The following is a 25,464-nucleotide window of genomic DNA, read 5'->3' as shown; positions in this document are numbered from 1 at the left end:
CTTCTATAAAAATTCGATTCAACAACATCCAAACTGTGAGCTTACAACTAACTATCACAGCGCAGTGCGACGAGAAAACCTGCGAAACACACAACTGAAAGCCCAGGGCAGAAAAGGGTGGGTCCTCACTTACAGCGGTTACTTTTACCAATTACAAAAACTATTAAAAAACTATAAAAAATAAAGTCAACAACAAATAAATGGTAAAGGCGGTAAATATACTCAACATCAAATAAACCGCACCTTCCGCGACGCGAACTTTACAGATTTTCTTCTGACACAATCATGGTGCCCCAACAATATTGGTGTTATTTGAAAGCCCAATAAATATCCTTAAAGAAAAACACATTTAATTTATTAATAAATGATTAACATATACCTATAAATGTGACTTGAAAAAAGACCTCACTTTGGGCTCCCCTCTGGGATCAATTAGACCAATTTTTATGGTTATAAAACCAAATAATGAACTCACGTGTCCTTTTTAACAGATGGATAGCGTTTAATCCCAACTTAACAGTTTTATAGCCATAAAAGTTGGCTCAAGCGTAACTACCTATTTTTTAAAGAAGTGACTCTGGATCCTTCTAAAGACACATTTTTGGGGTAAAAACCATTCCGTTGAAGAAATGAAGTTTAGAACTAGGCTTTTAAATGGTGCCAATATTGGTGGGAAGTGGGGATGCATACTTTTGAAAATGCTTGTCGCGGGAGGTGCGATTTATTTGATGTCGAGTGTATGTTTAAATATTTTGTATAGCGATACATTAGACTGCACTACATTTTGCTTGCAAAACAAATAGATGCCTATTACAAGTACTAAGGTGCCATAGTGTTTACCATTGGCTATGGTGCAACCCATTATTAAATAAATACGTACTTTTTCTGAACAGTTTTACCAATAAAAGTTACATGTTCGTTAAAGACGGTTTAGTGAGTTTAGTATGAAAACATTAAAATATTTTGTTAAAGCAATATCGTCTTTACTGTCACATAAAATTTCGTCATTTTTCCCGGGCATTTCTTAACAAATCCGCTATAAGACAGGACGCAACTTTAGTACAGTCGTGCACGACACAAGAAACCGAATAAATCTGCATTTATGCAATTAGATAGATTTGCATGCATGCATAGACGTGTTTTGTTTCTGAACCAATCAGAGCAAAGGAAAAACCCCTGTTTGAATATGGAATGATCGAATAGTTTTTCTTTTTAAAAGGCAACTATTATTTGTGACCTTATTTTTAGTTTTATGCCAGTATTATAGTGCAAATAATGTATACAAGCAGTGCCATAAAATTACAAGATTTATTGCTGAAAATAAAAAAAAAAACAAATCTAATTCTAACATTTTCAAATTAGTCAAATGGAAACAAATGCGGAAGCGTGTTAATTCATGAGAACAATATATTTATATTTATTATACATAACGAGTCATAATATCTTTAAATTAAACAAAAACTTAATTTTTAATTAATAAAATGGGTCCCTCAAATCTGATTTACAAGCTTTACATAATTAATTTCCTTAACTAACAACAGAGAATAGCAAAAATTTAATTTTGAGTTATTAACATAACATGTGATTATTACAATAATTAATAAAATTACAGATCTATGGTAAAATCAGAAAGAGATCATTATTCATATCTTTAGTGTCTCATTTCATGTCAGACCATAATTATTAAAAAAACATTGGTTTAAAAATTTAACTGATTTATCCATATACAGATATGATAAACAAAAGCCAAAAACTTAGTGTAAACAAAATTCAATTATAGCAAATAATATTGGTCAACTATTAAATTCAAAAATAATAACTTCATTAATAATCTTCATGGTGTCCTTGATAAGGCGCTGCCTAAGCCTGCATTTACCGTTATACTACAACGGTATCCGTTACCCAGTAACGTTACCCGTTATTTTGTCTCAAATGACAAGCGTGTTCCCTCCTCCTGCCCACAGGTCGCTAGTTGCGCGCCTCGCATTGTAACTCGCAAGTGGACCGGAATTGCAAAAAGAAGGGGCCCTCTTGACCCGCGTAGAAAGTGGATGGTGTGACAATGTACCGGCCTGCAGGCAAATTGTTCAATTCTAGGACTACAAAGCCCGATCTGCGAAAAAAAGGTAAACTAAGTCTTTATATTGTTCTGTATTAGTCTGGTCGCCGAGCACATAGAATTTCGTCCAATGACCCCAAGCTACCCATCCTTATCGCTCACGCGTTATTATATTGCTGTCGCGACTGTGCGACGGGCGCCCGAAGTGAGTGTGCGAGCGCGACAGCAACATAATTACGCGCGAGCGATAAAGATGGGTAGCTTGGGGTCATTGGACAAAATTCTACGTGCTCTAAGACTGGACTTTAGAACATCAAGAAAAGGATGCTAGCGTGATTATCTTCTACATAAGTATGGACTTAAGCCTATAAAAATATGTTCTTCTGATTAATTTCATTGCGGGTGCAATGACAGCTTAACTATCCCCGGGACAAACTTGACCTTCACTGGTTGGGTTTTTGGGGCGGTCAAGCTGTAGATCCTGGCTACACAGGAGTTGCAGCAATGGGAACGAGAGGTAGGAATAGTCCCGTTAAGAAAAGCAATAAAAATAAACTATATGTCACTATGGTAGGGTCTAGGAAATTCTTTAAACGTTCTTTAAAGATTTTTTTGCAGTAACTAGAGTTATCAAGTAATTTGACAGAACGTCCACTTGTATTGCTTGGACCACGTGACACGGGACCGTAGTGTCAAGGACTGTGACCACAAACTTGGCTAGAACGAGTTCTTAGTAACAAACTAACCTATACGGGCCAGAAGTTTCCTTGAAGAACGGCGCAGTAACGTTAGGGTCATCCAGCGATTCGACCCTAACGTCCATTCCCATCTGATACTGCTTGGGTCCCCTCAGCTCAATGACCACGTGACACGGGACCCTGGTATCGGGCACTGTGACTTTGTACTTGGGAGATAGAACGAGTTCTTAGTAACAAACTCACCTATACGGGCCAGAAGTTTCCTTGAAGAACGGCGCGGTAACGTTAGGGTCATCCAGCGATTCGACTCTAACGTCCATTCCCATCTGATACTGCTTGGGTCCCCTCAACTCAATGACCACGTGACACGGGACCCTGGTATCGGGCACTGTGACCACAAACTTGGGGTTGTTGGGGTAAGTTTGTCTGTTGTTTTCGCAGCCGCCTGCTGTGCGAGCCGTCCAATCTCCTTTTAGCTGTTGAAATACAATTTAATTCTTTATGTAAAGGCACAACCATAGAATACAATTCAAAACAAATACAAAGATAACATAACAAGGTTTCACATTTAAATAATATCATTGTTATACTAGTTAATATGCCCTTGGATTACCATTTATGTAACAGTTTTTGCCTGCGGCTTTGCCCGCGTTAAGTTCAGTTTGAACTCCCTAACGGTATATTATAGCTTAGATGATATTTTTTAGGGTTACAATGCGTGCCGCGATAAGTTTTTATAGCACCATTTTACAGATTTCACGCGATAAGCCCATACATTTGTCGTCAAATATCATCGATACGATTTTATCACGGCGCGCATCCTATCCCGGCAGATGAATAAACAATTATATTCAAGTATCCTTCCCTGCGATCAGTCTTATTCACGTAACAAAACTTCAACGACAACAAAACACTGAGTTGCGGTCCTATCGAGTAATCGTTCTATCAAAATGACCCTTGTGAATACGGATTTAGAACTGTTTTTCAATGGGACAACGTAACAAAACTTCTATGACAACAAATCGCTGAGTTGCGATCCTATCGAGTAATCGTTTCGTTATATCAAAAATGACCCTGTAAATACAGATTTAGAACTGTTTTTAATGTGACGACTTCTGAACGTCCGCGTCAGCGAGATCTTGACTGTTAAACTACGCAACGGATTTTAACACGGTTTTGAGAAAAAGGTAGAGTGAGTCGCTAGTTTATCCTACTAATCCTACTTGTTATAAATGCGAAAGTTTGTCTGGGTGTTTGTTACTCTTTCACGCAGAAAGTACTGAACGGATTTTGATGAAACTTTACAGTATTATTGTTTATAACCCAGAATAACATATAGGCTGTAAATTATGACGATCTGTGACAAAAAAATTCACGCGGGTAAAGCCGCGGGCAAAAGCTAGTAATACAATATTAAGGATTAACTCACAGATTTGAAATGGCGATAGGGCTCCATCTTGTTAAGCGAGAAAGGACACGTAGCGTACGCTCGCAACGTGTAGAATATCGTGCGGGTTTTCTCGTACTGTGAGACCACCTGTATCAAACGGTAAAAATTGCAGTTAACAATACATAGTATGAGATTTGCTATTCATTATTTAAATACAAATAAAAAGGGTGAAAACCTTAATTGAGTTTTCTTTAATATTCTAACTGTACAGTCGAGACAGACAATTTATTTTTATTTCAAAATAATACAATAATCGTGGCACTCAAAGTGACCAAAACGTTGATAACACAACCTTATTCTAATTGTGACGAAGACGTGTTGTGAACTTTTTGGCTACTTTGGTTGTTTACGAACTATTTGACGCTGACTGTACAACAAGATAAGACGCCACTGTGCAAAAAATACGACTTGTTTAAGACCCTAATAAATCGACAACATGCAATTATTATTGTTATATTAATTATTATTTTATATTTCATATTTGGCAACAATTTTCTCAAATAACAATATTGGGAATATTGCCATATTCACGCAATATTACCATATTCACGCAATATCGCCATATTCAAGCGATATTGCCGAATGTTTCTCATTCGATATTCCCAAAATACTGACCAGCGTGTATCGATCACTGCTTCCCTCTCCAACTATCACCTTGCACAGATAGTGCGGGCTGTTGATACGGATGCCGTCGATGTATGGAGGCGGCTCGCCTAAAATAACATAAATTATCATCATTATAAACGCATAATCAGGTAATTTAAGGTTTTCTCACACTAGATGCGTTCTGTAGCCTAATTCACGTATCAAAACTTCAACGACATGTAAGCGATTTGATCACAGGTGTCACTTTTTGTATTTACGTATCAATCTCCCGATTTTGTTTCGATTTCGTTTTTATGCGTATTCGATCGTGCCTCCGCGGGATTCACCTATATTTTGAAATTTGGTTTAATCGGATGCCAGTGAAAACGTCAAAAATGACAATTTGCTGAATTGCGATTCTATCAAATCGCGAGAATCCAGCTACCAAATCACTTGCATGTCGTTGAAGTTTTCGCATCATGTATGAACAACTTTGTCTCTATACATTTTGCATCAATGCTATCTGACCTCAAGAGCAAAGAACGCAAACCGCACCGCTGACAGATTGTTTTGTCACAACCACTGACAGATTGCCCTGATCGATAATGTTTTTCATACATGGATGCGAGCTGCATTCACTTTGACCTAACCGCAGACCGCATTTAGTATGTCAAATCCTTTAATCTCGACTGCAGGCAGTATGCTCACGGCGAAAATAAATATCTCATCCAATCACGATTTACCCTATACATGTAGAGTGTGAATATGACTTCACTTACAAGGGTAGTACACTCTCTTCCCGTTGTTCTTGTAGACGAGCAGCGTGATATACTCCTTATTGTCACGGAAGTCGTCTATCTGCGTGATGTGTCTCGTAAGCAGTAACCAGACAGCGCCTTTTCCTTGCACGTGCAACGAGAACTGAGGGTTTTCGCCAATAATGTACGCGTCTTTGGCGGGACCATTACCGGCGTCCCATTTCCTGAAAGAACATGCATATTTAAACTGCAATATGACATTTGGGCAATATGGAGAGCATTGGGGGAGGCCTATGTTCAGCAGTGGACGTCCTATGGCTGAGATGATGATGATGCTATGCTATATAAATGAAACATTGCTAATTAATAATAAGCATGCTCATTTCGAGTGGTTCGAGCACCCTTGTTAATAAGTATGACATAATGAGCATGAGTTAAAGTTACAGAATAAAAGGGCATTTCGTATTTTTTTACATAATATTTTTTAGATTGTCACTATTTGTTATTTAAATCTACCAAAGATATACGCCCGTATTCACAAACACTTGCTTAAGTGAAGCAGAAAGTGAATAGAGCTCTGTGATTGGTTCACGTGTCACCCTGTGCGTTCACGCGCACTGTGAGACCTCATAGTAATGTTTGTGAATACGGGCGACAGATTGCAGAATCTATATATATAAAAGAAAGTCGTGTTAGTTACTTCACTTATAACTCAAGAACGGCTAAACCGATTTAGCTGAAAATTGTCAGGGAGGTAGTTTAGAGCCAGGAGAAGGACATACGATACTTTTTATCCCGTTCGAAATAAAAAAAAAGTCAGCTTATTTATTGCCATTAAGGCGGAACAAAGTTCGCCGGGTCAGCTAGTTTTAAAATAAAGTAAAAACGTATACTCACTGGTGAATACAATAGGTGAATTTAAACAGCTCCGGGTTCCAATTCAAGTAGAATACATCGAAAAACTCCAGAATACTCGTGTAATCAATCCAGAATACGCCGTTGTCGTACTGCGCCGCGCTTTCTGGGTCGTAGTTGAGAAGACCTCTAAGGTTTGGCGTCCAATGCACTGTGTCCAACTCGGAGTAGTTCCCGCGCCAACGTAAGTGGGACCAAGGGTTCTTCAGCTTGAGGAGTTTCACGCTCTGATAACNAAGGGGGTAAAACGGGATCCACGCGTACGAAGTCGCGGGCGGCCGCTAGTAGCAAATAATATTGGTCAACTATTAAATTCAAAAATAATAACTTCATTAATAATCTTCATGGTGTCCTTGATAAGGCGCTGCCTAAGTTACCGTGGCCTAAGCCTGCATTTACCGTTATTCTACAACGTTATCCGTTACCCAGTAACGTTACCCGTTATTTTGTCTCAAATGACAAGCGTGTTCCCTCCTCCTGCCCATAGGTCGCTAGTTGCGCGCCTCGCAGTGTAACTCGCAAGTGGACCGGAATTGCAAAAAGAATGGGCCCTCTTGACCCGCGTAGAAAGTGGATGGTGTGACAATGTACCGGCCTGCAGGCAAATTGTTCAATTCCAGGACTACGAAGCCCGATCTGCGAAAAAAAAAGTTAACTAAGTCTTTATATTGTTCTGTATAGTCTGGTCGCCGAGCACATAGAATTTCGTCCAATGACCCCAAGCTACCCATCCTTATCGGTCACGCGTTATTATATTGCTGACGCGACTGTGCGACGGGCGCCCGCAGTGAGTGTGCGAGCGCGACAGCAACATAATTACGCGCGAGCGATAAAGATGGGTAGCTTGGGGTCATTGGACAAAATTCTACGTGCTCGGAGACCGGGCTTTAGAACATCAAGAAGAGGATGCCAGCTCCCGGTTTATGAATTGAGATTTTTAGCTTGAGCGTGATTATTTTCTACATAAGTATGAACTTAAGCCTACAAAAATATTATCTTCTGATTAATTTCATTGCGGGTCCAATGACAGATTAACTTTCCCCCGGGACAAACTTGACCTTCACTGGTTGGGTTTTTATGGCGGTCAAGCTGTAGATCTTGGCTACACAGGAGTTGCAGCGGTGGGAACGAGGAGTGGGAATAGTCCCGTTAAGAAAAGCTATAAAAATAAACTATGTCACTATGGTAGGGTCTAGAAAATTCTTTAAACGTTCTTTAAAGATTTTTTTTTTTGCAGTAACTATGGCTGTCAAGTAATTTGACAGAACGTTCACTGGTATTGCTTGAACCACGTGACACGGGATCCTGGTGTCGGCACTGTGACCACAAACGTGGTGACTAGAACGAGTTCTTGGTAACAAACTCACCTGTACGGTCCAGAAGTTTCCTTGAAGAACGGCGCAGTAACGTTAGGGTCATCCAGCGATTCGACCCTAACGTCCATTCCCATCTGGTACTGCTTGGGTCCCCTCAACTCAATGACCACGTGACACGGGACCCTGGTATCGGGCACTGTGACTTTGTACTTGGGAGATAGAACGAGTTCTTAGTAACAAACTCACCTGTACGGTCCAGAAGTTTCCTTGAAGAACGGCGCAGTAACGTTAGGGTCATCCAGCGATTCGACCCTAACGTCCATTCCCATCTGGTACTGCTTGGGTCCCCTTAGCTCAATGACCACGTGACACGGGACCCTGGTATCGGGCACTGTGACCACAAACTTGGCTAGAATGAGTTTTTGGTAACAAACTCACCTGTACGGTCCAGAAGTTTCCTTGAAGAACGGCGCAGTAACGTTAGGGTCATCCAGCGATTCGACCCTAACGTCCATTCCCATCTGGTACTGCTTGGGTCCTCTCAACTCAATGACCACGTGACACGGGACCCTGGTATCGGGCACTGTGACCACAAACTTGGGGTTGTTGGGGTAAGTTTGTCTGTTGTTTTCGCAGCCGCCTGCTGTGCGAGCCGTCCAGTCTCCTTTTAGCTGTTGAAATACAATTTATTTCTTTATCTAAAGATACAACCACAGAACACAATTCAAAACAAATACAAAGACAACATAACAAGGTCCATTTATGTAACAGTTTTTGCCTGCGGCTATGCCCGCGTTAAGTTCATTTTTAACTCCCTAACGTTATATTAATAGCTTAGATGATATTTTTTAGAGTTACAATGCGCGCCGCGATAAGTTTTTATAGCACCATTTTACAGATTTCACGCGATAAGCCCATACATTTGTCGTCAAATATCATCGATACGATTTTATCACGGCGCGCATCCTATCCCGGCAGATGAATAAACAATAATATTCAAGTATCCATTCCTGCGATCAGTAGTCTTATTCACGTAACAAAACTTCAACGACAACAAAACACTGAGTTGCGGTCCTATCGAGTAATCGTTCTATGAAAATAACCCTTGTGAATACGGATTTAGAACTGTTTTTCAATGGGACAACGTAACAAAACTTCTATGACAACAAATCGCTGAGTTGCGATCCTATCGAGTAATCGTTTCGTTATATCAAAAATGACCCTGTAAATACAGATTTAGAACTGTTTTTAATGTGACGACTTCTGAACGTCAGCGAGATCTTGACTGTTAAACTACGCAACGGATTTTAACACGGTTTTCAGAAAAAGATAGAGTGAGTCGCTAGCTTATCCTACTAATCCTACTTGTTATAAATGCGAACGTTTGTCTGGATGTTTGTTACTCTTTCACGCAAAAACTACTGAACGAAATTTGATGAAACTTTACAGTATTATTGTTTATAACCCAGAATAACATATAGGCTGTAATTTATGACGATCTGTGACAAAAAAAAATCACGCGGGTAAAGCCGCGTGCAAAAGCTTAAGGGTATATTAAGGGTTAACTCACCGACTTGAAATGGCGATAGGGCTCCATCTTGTTGAGCGAGAAAGGACACGTAGCGTACGCTCGCAACGTGTAGAATATCGTGCGGGTTTTCTCGTACTGTGAGACCACCTGTATGAAACGGTAAAAATTGCAGTTAACAATACATAGTATGAGATTTGCTATTCATTATTTAAATACAAATAAAAAGGCTGAAAACCTTAATTGGAAATGTAATTTTTTGAGGTTTTCTTTAATATTCTAACTGTACAGTCGAGACAGACAATTTATTTTTATTTCAAAATAATACAATAATCGTGGCACTCAAAGTGACAATAACGTTGATAACACAACCTTATTATTCTAATTGTGACGAAGACGTGTTGTGAACTTTTTGGCTACTTTGGTTGTTTACGAACTATTTGACGCTGACTGTACAACAAGATAAGACGCCACTGTGCAAAAAATACGACTTGTTTAAGACCCTAATAAATCGACAACATGCAATTATTATTGTTATATTAATTATTATTTTATATTTCATATTTGGCAACAATTTTCTCAAATAACAATATTGGGAATATTGCCATATTCACGCAATATTACCATATTCACGCAATATTGCCATATTCACGCAATATTGCCGAATGTTTCTCATTCGATATTCCCAAAATACTGACCAGCGTGTATCGATCACTGCTTCCCTCTCCAACTATCACCTTGCACAGATAGTGCGGGCTGTTGATACGGATGCCGTCGATGTATGGAGGCGGCTCGCCTAAAATAACATAAATTATCATCATTATAAACGCATAATCAGGTAATTTAAGGTTTTTTGACACTGGATGCGTTCTGCAGTCAGGTCAAAGTGAATGAATGCAGTCCGCATCATGTATGAACAACTTTGTCGGTCCAACCATCCGCGATTTACCCTATAGTATAGAGCAGCGGTTCCCGAAAGGTGGTCCGCGGAACCCTGGGGTTCCGTGGAAATGCCGCAAGGGTTCCGTAAAAAATATTATCCCACGTTTCGTGACCGACGTTGTTCGCGCGCACCGACTTGTTTACAAATAATTGCATAAAAACTTTCTTGTTTTTCATTTAAATTTTTCATTCAAGTTTTCCATTTATCAAAGTAGGGTTCCGCTAGGAAAAGTATAATCAATTAGGGTTCCTTGGCAAAAAAAAATGGGAAACCCTGGTATAGAGGGTGTTCCGCCTGCAGTGGAGAGCTGAAGCCTAAGGCATTTGCTACACTAGATGCGTTCTGCGGTCAGCACTCAGGGAAAATTGTACGCAGTCAGAATCATGTATAAACAAAATTATCGGTCTCTACAAAATTTGTATCAATGCGATTTTATCGTGAGGGCGGGTACGAGCAAAGAACGCAAACTGCGTTCGTTTTGACTTGACCACAGTCCACAGAACGCATCCAGTGTAACAAATCGTATAATTTATTTGTATTGCCAGAGGCAAAAGACGTGGGGAGTGTAGGCCAAATGTTGACACTTACAGGGGTAGTAGACTCTCTTCCCGTTGTTCTTGTAGACGAGCAGCGTGATATACTCCTTATTGTCACGGAAGTCGTCGATCTGCGTGATGTGTTTTGTAAGCAGCAACCAAACAACGCACTTGCTGTTAGAGACTAAAAGAACTGGAAATGACGTCACTCACAAGGGTAGTACACTCTCTTCCCGTTGTTCTTGTAGACGAGTAGCGTGATATACTCCTTATTGTCACGCAACTCGTCGGTCTGCGTGATGTGTCTTGTAAGCAGCAACCAAACAACACACTTGCTGATAGAGACTAAAAGAACTGTAATATGACGTCACTTACAAGGGTAGTACACTCTCTTCCCGTTGTTCTTGTAGACGAGCAGCGTGATATACTCCTTATTGTCACGGAAGTCGTCTATCTGCGTGATGTGTCTCGTTAGCAGCAACCAGACAGCGCCTTTTCCTTGCACGTGCAATGAGAACTGGGGGTTTTCGCCAATAATGTACGCGTCTTTGGCGGGACCGTTACCGGCGTCCCATTTCCTGAAAGAACATGCATATTTAAACTGCAATATGACATTTGGGCAATATGGAGAGCATTGGGGGAGGCCTATGTTCAGCAGTGGCTCTCCTATGGCTGAGATGATGATGATGCTAATAAATGAAACATTGCTAATTAATAATAAGCATGCTCATTTCGAGTGGTTCGAGCACCCTTGTTAATAAGTATGACATATTATGAGCATTTGTTAAAGTTACAGAATAAAAGGGCATTTCGTGGTTTTTACAAATATTTTTTAGATTGTCATTTGTTATTTAAATCTACCAAACACCCGTATTCACAAACACTTGCTTAAGTGAAGGAGAAAGTGAATAGAGCTCTGTGATTGGTTCACGTGTCACCCTGTGCGTTCACGCGCACTGTGAGACCTCATAGTAATGTTTGTGAATACGGGCGATAGATTGCAGAATTTGCAAGTAAAGTAACATACGTATACTCACTGGTGAATACAATAGGTGAATTTAAACAGCTCCGGGTTCCAATTCAAGTAGAATACATCGAAAAACTCCAGAATACTCGTGTAGTCAATCCAGAATACGCCGTTGTCGTACTGCGCCGCGCTTTCTGGGTCGTAGTTGAGAAGACCTCTAAGGTTTGGCGTCCAATGCACAGTGTCCAACTCGGAGTAGTTACCGCGCCAACGTAAGTGAGACCAAGGGTTCTTCAGCTTGAGGAGTTTCACGCCCTGATAAANTCTTCAGCTTGAGGAGTTTCACGCTCTGATAACACAATCGCATTTAGGCTTGATTTCCTTTTAGGCTGACATCGGTGACCGACGTCAGCGGCGCGCACGATTACACACTAGTTCTATGTAATCTATTCTATGTAGTTGTATGTAAGACATAGAAATAGACTAGTACAACCTTTTACTAAATTGCATCTAGTTAGCTCAGGCACTTACCATATGTCAATAAAATTATATAATAAGATACCTACGAATATAAAGAATATTGAAAATGATAATTTATTTGGTAAAGAATTGAAGGAATGGTTATTAAAGAAATGTTTTTACTCTTTGAAAGAATTGTATGATCTCAAAAATTAATTAGAATTTGTACTTACATTTATTAAAATAATTTAGATTAAGCTTAATTAATATTATGTATAATGTTGCAATGCCCTCACAGGGTTCATGTTCTGGGACTATTTTATTTTTAATACCTTGTTTGTACCACATGAAGCAATAAAGATATTATGATTATAATTATGAATCATCTGCCGCTGGCGACGGCGTTGCAGTGCGGTGCTTCATAGAACATTGTGTTAATTCGTACGGTCGACCGATGTACACGACCGACGTCAGCGTAGGAGGAAATCAAGCCTTATAATGTAGAAGCTACGATAGAAGAACGGTGAAGGGGTCGGACTGGCCGACTCGTGACCCGGAGAACGCGCGTTCGGTCCCCGCCGCTCGACTATTGTGGTGAGCTCACTCGTGATACAAGCATATTTAGCTTAGTACGAGGGGCTAACGGCACTATTACTAATTTGTAACAAATTACTAAATAATCTTTAAAAAAAAAACCAATTTATAAAATAGTGTCGTAACTCAAAATGTGACCTTCAAAATCGTTGAAAAATTGATTGTTCAAAAAACTTAATAATGGGATGAAACGCGATACGCGATTTGACTCGTTTATCGTGTAATTAATATTTAATCGTATGAGTATTTGATTAATCAATTAACTGAAGACTCTGGGTAACATTATCATATTATCGGTCCTGATATTAACAAGATAAGTTTTGATTATCTTGTTTGTCTTTCTGTGCTGGTGTTTCATTGAAATGGTGACTCATAAACAAACAGGCATGTTTTGACTTGTCTTACAACAAAGTGTTGGTATGTCGTACAACAAGACAACAACCCTCTTTCGGTTGAACAAGGGAACAAACAACTGCACGCAGGAAGAATAGGGATGATGACTGGGTAATGAAATCGAAATTCTATTTAGTCCGTCAGACAGATAATTAGAAAATATTAGAAATGTCGCGTAACGTCACTTTTGAGTAAAAATTCTACTCAAGCGTGACGTATCGCGCCATTTCAACTCGATGTAGCACTGTTATTATTTAATTATGAAAGCAAATAAAAAATATGAGTCCAATATTTTCTAATTATCTGTCTGACGGACAAATAATTGAAATTTTGTCATCTAGCCTATTAATGAATGCTACTGACAACGCCACTCTTGTAGCGGATTTTTGGCTGACACTGCATAGGTTTGTTGTCGACACAAGAAGAAGAAGGGACCAGTGGCGAATGTCACCAACACCTCCCATTCCAAGTATCAAGTCGAGCTGATCTGATGTTGGAGTCAGGAAGATATCTTATTTATAGACGCGTGTTTACCGACAAGCCCAGTTCTTTCTATGTCCCAGTCCGATACTACGGAACGGACTAGGTCCGATTATCACTAACACCTCCTTCCAAGTATCAAGCCGAGCTGATCTAATGATGGAGCCAGGTTCAGGGCCGGATCTACCATGTGACTTTTTGGGCTTCAGCCCAGAGCCCCGTGGATTCAAGGGCCCCCCCCAGCTTAGTCAAGTCAAAGTCAAAAATAGACGATAATGCGAAAGAGTTGGGTGGGCCCCTAAGTAGTATTAGCCCAGGGCCCCCTAAACTCACGGTCCGGCCCGTAGATAATCTGATCTTACTTACATTAGCAATCTTCACGTCTAGCACAGCGTAAGCGTGTGTAGCGACCAGTCCGGTTCTTTTCGCGTCCAAATCAGACAGGGGACCAGTTGCGACTGTCACCAAAACCTCCCTCCCCCCTTTAGTAATAGCTGATCTGATGATGGAGCGGCCGTTGGGGCAGGAAAGTTCTCGAGTGGCGACCACGGGCTGGAAGACGTAGCGTGGGCAGGCCTCCTACTAGGTAGACCGACGATCTGGTAAAGGTCGCGGGAAGAGCCTGGATGTGGGCAGCGCAGGACCGTTCATTGTGGAAAACCTTGGGGGAGGCCTTTGTCCAGCAGTGGACGTCATTTGGCTGAAACGAACGAACGAACGAACGATGATGGAGCCAGGTTATCTTACTTACATTAGCAATCTTCACGTCCAGCACAGCGTAAGCATGTGTAGCGACCAGTCCGGTTCTCTCTGCGTCCGGATCGGACAGGGGACCGGTGGTGACTGCCACCAACACCTCTCTGGTATTAAGTTGATCTGATGATGGAGCCAGGTTATCTTACTTACATTAGCAATCTTCACCCAACACAGCGTAAGCATGTGTAGTGACTAGTCTGGTTCTCTCTGCGTCCGGATCGGACAGGGGACCAGTGGCGACTGTCACCAACACCTTCCAAGTATCAAGCCGAGCTGATCTGATGATGGAGCCAGGTTATCTTACTTACATTAGCAATCTTTACATCCAGCACAGCGTAAGCGTGTGTAGCAACCAGTCCTGTTCTCTCTGCGTCCGGATCGGACAGGGGACCAGTTGCGACTGTCACCAACACCTTCCAAGTATCAAGCCGNTAATGTTGAAATGCCCTCACAGGGCTCATGTTCTGGGACTATTTTATTTTTAATACCTTGTTTGTACCACATGAAGCAATAAAGATATTATGATTATGATTATGAATCATCTGCCGTTGGCGACGGCGTTGCAGTGAGGTGCTTCATAGAACATTGTGTTTATTCGTACGCTCGACCGATGTACGCGACCGACGTCAGCGTAGGAGGAAATCAAGCCTTATAATGTAGAAGCTACGATAGAAGAACGGTGAAGGGGTCGGACTGGCCGACTCGTGATCCGGGGAACGCGGGTTCGGTCCCCGCCGCTCAACTATTGTGGTGAGCTCACGGCTAACGGCACTATTAGTAATTTGTAACAAATTGCTAAATAATCTTTAAAAAAAAAATACAATTTATAAAATAGTGTCGTAAATCAAAATGTGACCTTCAAAATCGTTGAAAAATTGATTGTTCAAAAAATGGGATGAAACGCGATACGCGATTGGAATCGTTTATCGTGTAATCAATATTTAATCGTGTGAGTATTTGATTAATCAATTAACTGAAGACTTTGGATAACATTATCATATTATCGGTCCCAATATTAACAAGATAAGTTTTGATTATCTTGTTTGTCTTTCTGTGCTGGTGTTTCATTGAAAAGGTGACTCATAAACAAACAGGCATGTTTTGACTTGTCTTACAACAAAGTGTTTGTATGTCGTACTCGTACAACAACCCTCTTTCGGTTGAACAAGGGAACAAACAACTGCACGTAGGAAGAATAGGGATGATGACTGGGTAATGAAATCGAAATTCTATTTAGTCCGTCAGACAGATAATTAGAAAATATTAGACTCATATTTTTTAATTTTTTTCATAATCGAATAATTACAGTATTTGACTTGAAATGTCGCGTGACGTCACTTTTGAGTAAAAATTCTATTCAAGCGTGACGTATCGCGCATTTCAACTCGATGTAGCACTGTTATTATTTAATTATGAAAGAAAATAAAAAATATGAGTCCAATATTTTCTAATTATCTGTCTGACGGACAAATAATTGAAATTTTGTCATCTAGCCTATTAATGAATGCTACTGACAACGCCACTCTTGTAGCGGATTTTTGGCTGACACTGCATAGGTTTGTTGTCGACACAAGAAGGACCAGTGGCGACTGTCACCAACACCTCCCATTCCAAATATCAAGTCGAGCTGATCTGATGTTGGAGTCAGGAAGATATCTTATTTATAGACGCGTGTTTACCGACAAGCCCAGTTCTTTCTATGTCCCAGTCCGATACTACGGAACGGACTAGGTCCGATTATCACTAACACCTCCTTCCAAGTATCAAGCCGAGCTGATCTGATGATGGAGCCAGGTTCAGGGCCGGATCTACCATGTGACTTTTTGGGCTTCAGCCCAGAGCCCCGTGGATTCAAGGGGCCCCCCCAGCTTAGTCAAGTCAAAGTCAAAAATAGACGATAATGCGAAAGAGTTGGGTGGGCCCCTAAGTAGTATTAGCCCAGGGCCCCCTAAACTCACGGTCCGGCCCGTAGATAATCTGATCTTACTTACATTAGCGATCTTAACGTCCAGCACAGCGTAAGCGTGTGTAGCGACCAGTCCGGTTCTCTCTGCGTCCGGATCGGACAGGGGACCAGTGGCGACTGTCACCAATACCTCCCCCTTCCAGTATCAAACTGAGCTAATCTGATGATGGAGCCAGGTTATCTTACTTACATTAGCGACGCGTGTGTAGTGAGTAGTGACGGTCCCAGTTCTTTCTGCGTCCCAGTCTGACAGGGGACGCGTGGCAATAGACATGTTGACAACACCAATCAACTGACGTATTTTTTAAAACTGTCAAAACGAAACTCTCCCATAGATTTTGTATGGCACTACAAGCAAGTGACGTCACTATTTTGTCAACTCAATTAAACTTCTTTTTTCAATTACAATGCGAACAAAAATCGTAATTTACAGGTAATTTAAAATTAATTAAGTTTTTAAGACCAGAATAAAGTGTCTTTTTAGAAAATTTGTGATTTCGTATTATTGGGGAATGGTGTCGAATTGTCTATTGTCACAAACACGGGAGGTGTCCTGCCCTGGAGTATCGAGTCAAAGCTACGAGGTTATATTATAGGCTATCTTACTTACATTAGCAATCTTCACATCCAGCACAGCGTAAGCGTGTGTAGCGACCAGTCCGGATCTCTCCGCGTCCGGATCGGACAGGGGATCGGTGGCGACTATCACCAAAACCTCCCTCTCCCCTCTTTATTAAGCTGATCTGATGATGGAGCCAGGCTATCTTACTTACATTAGCAATCTTCACCCAACACAGCGTAAGTGTGTGTAGCGACCAGTCCGGTTCTCTCTGCGTCCGGATCGGACAGGGGACCAGTTGCGACTGTCACCAACACCTTCCAGTATCAAGCCGAGCTGATCTGATGATGGAGCCAGGTTATCTTACTTACATTAGCAATCTTCACGTCCAGCACAGCATAAGCGTGTGTAGCAACCAGTCCGGTTCTCTCTGCGTCCGGATCGGACAGGGGACCGGTGGCGACTGTCACCAAAACGTCGCCCCTTTCCATCCGAGACCTAATGGTCTCGTACAATGCGTCCGCGTTGAAATCGGGCTCGTCCTTGCGAATCGCGCATCGCTCCGGTATCCAACCAGTTAACGCGTGGAGATCTATGTTCTGGAAAAAACAATTGAAGTACACCACTAATCAATTGAAAGACTTTTTAAAACTGACAAAATAAAACTCTCCCATAGGTGTTTCCCGAAGTGGATAGGGCAAGCTATATTTGGAACGTGCATAAGTGCCCTGTATGTACTGAATGAACTATTTGAATTTGAATTAGAATAGATTTTGAATGGCAATACTAGCCTATGTCCAGCAGTGGACGTCATTTGGCTGAAACGAACGAACGAACTAGCCTATGACGTCACTATTTTGTCAACTCAAACTACTTTTTTCAATGACAATGCAACCAAATATCATAATTTATTTCTTAAACCCACGAAAATTTAACACATTCTAGATTAAAACACTAGGAGGTGAAATCATTCATTTAAATTATTTGCGGAATGAAATATTTGTGAACTTTAATTACCTAAGGCTAATGTTAATGTTATGTAATACTTACACTATTCGAGCCAGGGAAATCATAACCACCCATGACTTTCATGTACGCCTTTTCCAACATGGAGACCCAAAATTCGTTCTTATTGCTCGAATACGAACATAGAAGTCGGCCATATTTGCTGTACGGAAGTCTGTCGTCTATGATTACCTATAATAAAAATATTTCAGATAAATTCCTTGCTCAGAGCAAAACATGAGAATAGTTGGACCAATTATTGTTATACAAAAATTTTTCTGAAACGGTTCAGTAAACAGACAGACATACCGTTATTTTTTCATTTAGTAGCTTGTACTACGTATGGGTACCAGGCAATGGATTAAAATAACTTTTTGATTGTAAATGGTACATTATAAAACATAGAAAGTAAGTATATGAAGTATATTTACCTTCCTTCTTACTCCGTTAAGGTGTAGCTTCACCATGTACTTGCCAAAAGGGTTGTACACAGGTTGTTTGTTTTTGTTCTTTGGGTAGATTATGGATGTGATTATTTTCTTATTGAACCTCCTTTCGTATAAGGCACTCACGGCGAGGGAGGCGACGAACGAACAATCTGATACTATCTGAAAACACCATTGATTTAGGTTAAAGAAAAACAAGCTTTTTTTATGGACATTTGACTCTGCGCCATCTATAGTCTGGTCTGTGAGCACGTAGAATTTTGTCCAATGACCCCAAGCTACCCATCCTTATCGCTCGCGCGTAATTAATTATGTTTTATGTTGCTGTCCCGCTCGCACACTCACTGCGGGCGCCCGTCGCACAGTCCCGACAGCAATATAATTACGCGCGAGTGATAAAGATGGGTAGCTTGGGGTCATTGGACAAAATTCTACATGCTCACAGACCGGGCTTTAGTCCCAAACTAAGCAAAGCTTGTACAACCCGATCGATTTAACTGCGTACCTGGCAGCCGTGACTAGAGATGAGACGTATTTACTAGAACAGATCCACACACTAGGTATTTTACAGTACTAGGCGGCACCTATTCCAATTTTTGAAATACTTGATCCACCTAGTATTTTATAAATTACACGATTTCCGACCCTACCATCAAAGTAATAGAGGTTATTATTGCGTAATCCGTAGTCGTGTATTACACGCACCTAGTATTTCTCGATAAGCTTATGTGCGAACGTAGAGATTCACTCCGTCTCTGTCTGACCAAACAAATTTGAGCGCGACGAAGCAAACGCACACAAACGTAGTCAAACCATATTCATGTAAATAAAAGTAAAAGTGCTTTTTTTAAACCTATTTACAGAAATAAATGAGTTTTAATGAGTTTTAAGAAAAAATATGTAAATATTTTTATGAAATTGATATCTTTTAAATACGCCAACTTTTAAGTTGACAGTCCTAAGCCTGTTGAAGTATGAAGGAAGGAATTAGGTATTATTCAATTTCAAATTGCATTATTCATACTACGGTTGTATCTTTTCAAAGAAAATTGTATTTTAAAGTCATATTACGTAGATTAGTCCGCACTAGTCGCGTCAAGTATGCTAAATTACTACGTACTAGGTGGAATGGGTATTTGGATCGAGTATTAATAAATACTAGGAATAGGTGCACCTAGTATCAAATTTACCTAGTATAACCCATCTCTAGCCGTGACGTCACAACGTCGCTCTCGTACGGACAGGGCGAACGCGGGGAGGTGTGGAGAGTCGCATTCCAGCGAGATGAGCAGTTAGCTCGATCGGGTAGTACTATGGATCCCATACAAAGGAGATGGACATACTCATGTACTTTTTTTTAGTATAGTAAGCCAGTACACTGCACCAAAAATTTTTTTTTTTGTTTTTAAAAAGATTATTAGTAATTTGTTATTACACAAATTCCTAATATTCCCGTTAGCCCCTCGTACTAAGCTAAATATGCTTGTGTCACGAGTGAGCTCACCACAATAGTCGAGCGGCGGCGGGGACCGAACCCGCGTTCCCCGGATCACGAGTCGGCCAGTCCGACCCCTTCACCGTTCGGCTATCAAAAATGCATAATTTGGCTGAAGAAATAATAAATACTTGAATGCCTGGGCCGCACTCATCGCGATAACATTCGGGCGACAGCGGAACGAAGTCTTGTATCTATGCAAAAAAGCACCGAAGTATACATCGTGATAGCGCGAATCTTCGGGTTATCGCGATGAGTGCGGCCCAGGCATAAAACACCTAAAGCCTGGTCCGTGAGCACGTAGAATCCCGTCCAATGACCCCAAGCTGCCCATCCTTATCGCTCGCGCGTAATTATATTGCTGTCGCGACTGTGCGACGCGCGCCCGCAGTGAGTGTGCGAGCGCGACCGCAACATAATTACGTGCGAGCGACAAGGATGGGCAGCTTGGGGTCATTGGACGGGATTCTACGTGCTCACGGACCAGACTTTAACTATATCATTAGACTTCGTCGTCGTCGTTTCAGCCAAATGACGTCCACTGCTGGACAAAGGCCTCCCCCAAGGTTATATCATATATCATTAGACTTACTGTTTGTTTAATACTGAAACAATCCACATGCTCGTTGATTATCAACTTTGGATCACTACAAATCTCGTGAGGCCGAATCCAACAGTCAAATTCCTTCTGTTGCTTCGAAGACAGCTTCAATTCGCTGGCTTTCTCTTCAAACGGTATTGCGTATTGGAACTTCTCCGACAAATCCACGTCCATAAATGGTAGGAACCAGTTGTTGTTGATATTTGAAGTTGTTCTGAGTACATCCTTTTCTTCTTCTGTGTATGTGTGTTTTCCGCCGCTTACTTGTAAATGGACACTTTGCTCTCTTTGTAGAGGAGGTCTGTTCGGTGAAACCACTGCAAATATAAAACTTTAAGTACACTGGTCATCACAAAAATCGACCCTCCCGCGACAAGCACTTTCAAACGTATGCATCCCCACTTCTCACCAATATTGGCACCATTTAAAAGCTTAGTTCTAAACTTCATTTCATTAAAGGAAAGGTTTTTACCCCAAAAATGTTAAAGAGGACACGTAAGATCATTATTTGGTTTTATAACCATAAAAATTGGTCTAATTGATCCCAGAGGTGAGCCCAAAGTGAGACTTGAAAAAAGAAACTTGACTTGAAATAAGAAAAACTAAATATGTTTTTAATAAGAAATTAAATATGTTTTTCTTTAAGGATATTTATTGGGCTTTCAAATAACACCAATATTGTTGGGGCAGCATGATTGTGTCAGTAGAAACGAGTTTTCCTGTAAAACGTAGGTGGGCCGACTTTTGTGATGACCAGTAAATTTAAGATGTTTATTAAAATACAGAACTGTTTTATTCCATCCTCAAATGCTGTTAGATGTGAGGATGACAATCATTTAATTATGCTTAAGCTAAAGAAATGTAAACAATAAAAATAAAACTTGCATATTCCCTATTGCACAAGAAAATTAGTCATATCACAAGATTCATAAGTTACTACTTCTATAAAATACCTAAAGATATCAATAAGGACAATCAAATGTGACACCATTTAACAGATCATAAAAAGTTGACTCACATGTTTTCGATATACAGGGTGGAAACAGGTATACAGGGTCAAAGAAAACATTCCTTTTTTTAAAAGTAAGAGAACTGCATTCAAAGATTTTCGAAAAAAATTCGAAAATTTACCACATACCAAAAACAAAGTTTTTCTGTGACAGACAAAATTGAACGCGGGCGAAGCCGCAGCCAAAACCTAGTTATAGATAAGTGAATTCTTACCGGGTCTTGGCTGGCCACCAATAGACAATGTAGAAAACTTGTTGATCCCTTTTAAGTCCTCTGCTCTATCTAACGCTTGGGAGGCCAATCCTTTTACTTTTTCTTTTATCTCGGGATCACTTGATTTCTAAAACATACTTGAGTTCAATTCAAAGATAAAAATGAGTTAGTGCATTTATTTTTATTAACAAGGTAAGGTTCTGATAGAAAAATAGCTAAATCTACCATAATAAGGATGATACGAAAAAATTAGGTACACCAAAATTTAAAAGAAAGTTGCTCCAGTAGCATTATAAATAATTTTTAAGAGGCAAATAAAGAAAGGAAAAGTATCAAAAGATGATGTCATGAAGGCATTTTCAAATGTAGCACAAAGGAAAGAAGTCTTAAGGGTCAAAAAAAGGACCTTAATATTCAAGTTCAGAATAAGTCTGTAGAAACTAAAATAGGTAGTTTCTTTCTATTTACTAACATTCACTTACTTATTTTTTTATTTTTGTTAAAATTGATCATCAACAAGGTTACATTGTAGCATTCTGTTACAAAAACTAATAATATGAAAGTGCACTCACAATGGTGACAGCCAACTCCACAGCTTGAGTGTAGAGCTGCAGGGCTATGTCCTTCAAATCAGCTTCATCAGCATCCAAAGCCTGCTGCATCAAGAAGTAGCATTGCTGCAAACTTCGTTCCACTTCCGCCTGCTGTGCAACATCTGAATGATGTAACATACATAACAATAACAATTAATTAAACAAGTATGTAACAGGTTTTATAATATACAGTCCAATTAGTTACTCTGAACTCTATGTATAATATAATAATAATAAAATAAGCCTTTATTACTGGATTACAAGGTGTTTTACAACATTAATTAACCATTTCATTTTACAATTTAGGTGCACTCATCAGTGTCCTTGGACATAGGCCTCCTCCAATGATCTCCATGCTTCTCTGTTTATAGCTATTTCAAATACATCTCGAAAACACTGGACCAGAGTTCCCTATGTATAATACAACTATCTTTTGCCTGCGGCTTCACCCGCGTGAAATTTAGTTTTTCACAGATTGTCATAAACTATAGCCTATATGTTAATCTGGGTTATAAACAATAATACTGTAAAGTTTCATCAAAATCCGTTCAGAAGTTTTTGCGTAAAAGTGTAACAAACATCCAGACATCCAAACTTTCGCATTTATAATATTAGTAGGACTAGTAGGATAAATGTATAATTTACAACTTTAAAAAAAACTTTAGTTCTGATGATTATTATACCTCACTTTTTATTACAAATAAGAATTCTTATAACAATATTATTTGCTCATCTTCTAGTTAAATAGGAGATGAGTGCTTCCATTTAATCAAGATTATTATAAGATAAAAATCTCAATGCAGAAACCAGGGGACAGATTTATTAGTTCTAAAATTATTATTTTTTGTAATTGCTTTTATTAAATTAGAGCAATAGGTAACGTTTTGATCATTAATTTTCTTACTTATAAAAACTTCAACTGTAATAAAGCACTGCATTGTCCATTTATAAAAGAAATGTATAAATGCAGATACAGTTAATGATTAGCGCTTGTATTATATTGCGCTAAAAACGCTGCCGTCACGCTACTTGCTCAATGAGTCATAGGGACCGCAGCACAATGAGCTAACCAGTTTTGTTTACAAAAATTATCTTTTCAAAACCAATTAGAGATGACCAGTTTTCTTAAAAATCTACTAACCCTTCTGCTCCTGTAGCGCATTGGCTCTTTTAAGGTACTCCTGTACTTTCTCCCGGATCTCAGATCTTCGTTCTAGAGACACAGAGTCCCTAGCTCTATCCAAAATACGAGCAGCAGTCCTATAACATTCCACAGCTTTGTCCGTTTCTCCCATCTGATCGAACTGAATAGCCAGGGACGCCGCCTCCCTGGCGTTTATTAAATCACTCATTTTATTTGATTATCGCCTCAGAGTACACACAAAAAATTCATTTACAATAATTTTCAATAAAAAGTATCGCGAAATCGCGATTCGCAAATCGGAGAAATGACATTTCATTTCATTTGGTCACTTTTGACAGTTAACAATCGTTCTGAAATTTTTGACAGGAAAATAATTTATTGTAGATTAGATTTCAGAACGAATAGTAAATGTTTTTTTTTACTTTTCCAATTCACATCCCTTACCCTAGCGTGTCGGTTCGGTAGTCGTCATGAAGCTAAAGATAAAAATGGAGGGCAGAGTTGGAACAAAAACTTGAGTCAAATACCTACTTATATCTATCTCGCTCTCTGCGGCCCTACCTCTCTTTTTAGTGTGAACTGTAGTATTGCTATCTTCTGATTTAAATCTCCTTGTAAATTCTTCGAAATAGCCAATTCACTTACCAAATCAAAACTTAAACAAATAAATAATTAATATTAATATTTTTGTTGTGCCTAATGTTTATGAAAGTAATGATCGTTATTCCATTATGTTAAATAGTACTACTAGTAATTCATACTTAATTCCATACTTTTAAATATCCTAATAAGTAAATGACCTAGTTTCATAAAATAAATACTATTTACTCAAGCTTTTTATTTTTAATAAATGTAAAAATGCGTAGTTTTGCCAATACGTTTTCTTTCATAAAGCTAAGTCAGGTACCTAGTTTTGAAGATATTTCTAAACGACAAAATCTCGGCCGGCGTCGTATACATAGACTAGTAATAGTGTATACTGCGATCACTGACCTAACTTCTTGATTTGTATATTTCGACGTTATACAGTGCACTCTGTCTTCCGCGATCACTGATCTAACTTGTTTTATAATTCTTCTACTGCTACTTTATTCTAATTAATTACATATTTGTTACTCGTTGCTGTTAATTACAATTCTCAATCTGTAAATAATTTCTTCTCTCTACCGTGTTCGTACTGTTCGAGAGTGTGCCTCTCTTTACATAACTCCTGGGAACTCTTGCCCCAACCCTAGGAGGTTATTCTTCAATCATAACAACACTTCAATACTCACACTTTATTATTGCTTAAAACATTATCAAAATCTATTACATATTAAAACATTTTTCAACTGAGTCTATCGAAATACAATAATACAATGTCACATTTTCTTGCTTTTCTTCACCTGTCATATTTTCAAAATTGATTCTATTGCTGTTTTCTTTTAAATAAAAACTGCCAGCAACATTATACCAACAAATCATCTCATGTTAAAATTCTATATCCTAACACGTACTACTGTCCTCGTAAAATCATCGTATCCGATTATTGTAATCGGATTACATGAACATCACTCGACCATGTATGTCCATTTGGACATATCGGAATGGCACGCTTTGACTAGCAACTTGCTGTATCTACTCTAATCCATATCTGTGCCCTCCCCCACAGATATGGATTAGAGTAGATACAGCAAGTTGATCGTCAAAGCGTGCCATTCCGATATGTCCAAATGGACATACATGGTCGAGTGATGTTCATGTAATCCGATTACAACAATCGGTTACGATGATTTTACGAGGACAGTAGTTCGAACACGGTAGAATGAAGAAATTATTTACGGATTGAGAATTGTAATTACCAGCACAAGTAACAAATAATTAATTAGAATAAAGTAGCAGTAGAAGAAGTATAAAGTAGCATTTTTTAAAAACATATCCTGCGATGTACTCTTAAGAGTTAAAACCATGGTCCCTGTATGTGGTGCACTCATATCGATCCCAAGGAACCGTAC

At 39.6% G+C, this 25,464-nt stretch overlaps 1 protein-coding gene across 8 annotated transcripts; it reads right to left on the bottom strand.

Moving 5' to 3' along the window:
* Positions 1-742: 742 nt before the first annotated feature.
* On the bottom strand, positions 743-23,798 carry LOC114355102 (calpain-7). Of its 8 annotated transcripts, none has more exons than XM_028307773.1 (14): positions 23,468-23,798; positions 22,306-22,448; positions 21,734-21,860; positions 20,501-20,826; positions 18,399-18,575; positions 18,013-18,159; positions 17,334-17,561; positions 6,448-6,692; positions 5,572-5,774; positions 4,823-4,920; positions 4,187-4,294; positions 3,117-3,233; positions 2,806-2,921; positions 743-2,113 (listed from the first exon to the last, which is right to left on the bottom strand). In XM_028307773.1, the coding sequence occupies exons 1-14, from the start codon at positions 23,676-23,678 to the stop codon at positions 1,969-1,971; spliced, it is 2,391 nt and encodes a 796-aa protein (XP_028163574.1). In that variant the 5' UTR covers positions 23,679-23,798; the 3' UTR covers positions 743-1,968. The 8 variants fall into 8 exon arrangements, with proteins under 8 accessions (XP_028163574.1, XP_028163572.1, XP_028163575.1 ...); XM_028307771.1 differs by lacking the exons at positions 4,187-4,294; positions 4,823-4,920; positions 5,572-5,774; positions 6,448-6,692 and adding exons at positions 9,352-9,459; positions 10,008-10,105; positions 11,164-11,366; positions 11,826-12,070 and having other exon boundaries at positions 23,468-23,797; XM_028307769.1 differs by lacking the exons at positions 743-2,113; positions 2,806-2,921; positions 3,117-3,233; ... (2 more) ...; positions 5,572-5,774; positions 6,448-6,692 and adding exons at positions 6,766-7,101; positions 7,833-7,984; positions 8,372-8,452; ... (2 more) ...; positions 11,164-11,366; positions 11,826-12,070 and having other exon boundaries at positions 23,468-23,795.
* Between the last annotated feature and the right edge of the window lie 1,666 nt (positions 23,799-25,464).

Source organism: Ostrinia furnacalis, unplaced genomic scaffold (assembly GCF_004193835.3).
Source record: "Ostrinia furnacalis isolate ACB-3 unplaced genomic scaffold, ASM419383v2 OfSCF2341, whole genome shotgun sequence".
Taxonomy (NCBI): Eukaryota; Metazoa; Arthropoda; class Insecta; order Lepidoptera; family Crambidae; genus Ostrinia; species Ostrinia furnacalis.
The sequence above is the reverse complement of the archived record's forward strand: the minus strand, read 5'-3'. Positions and strand labels throughout refer to the sequence as shown.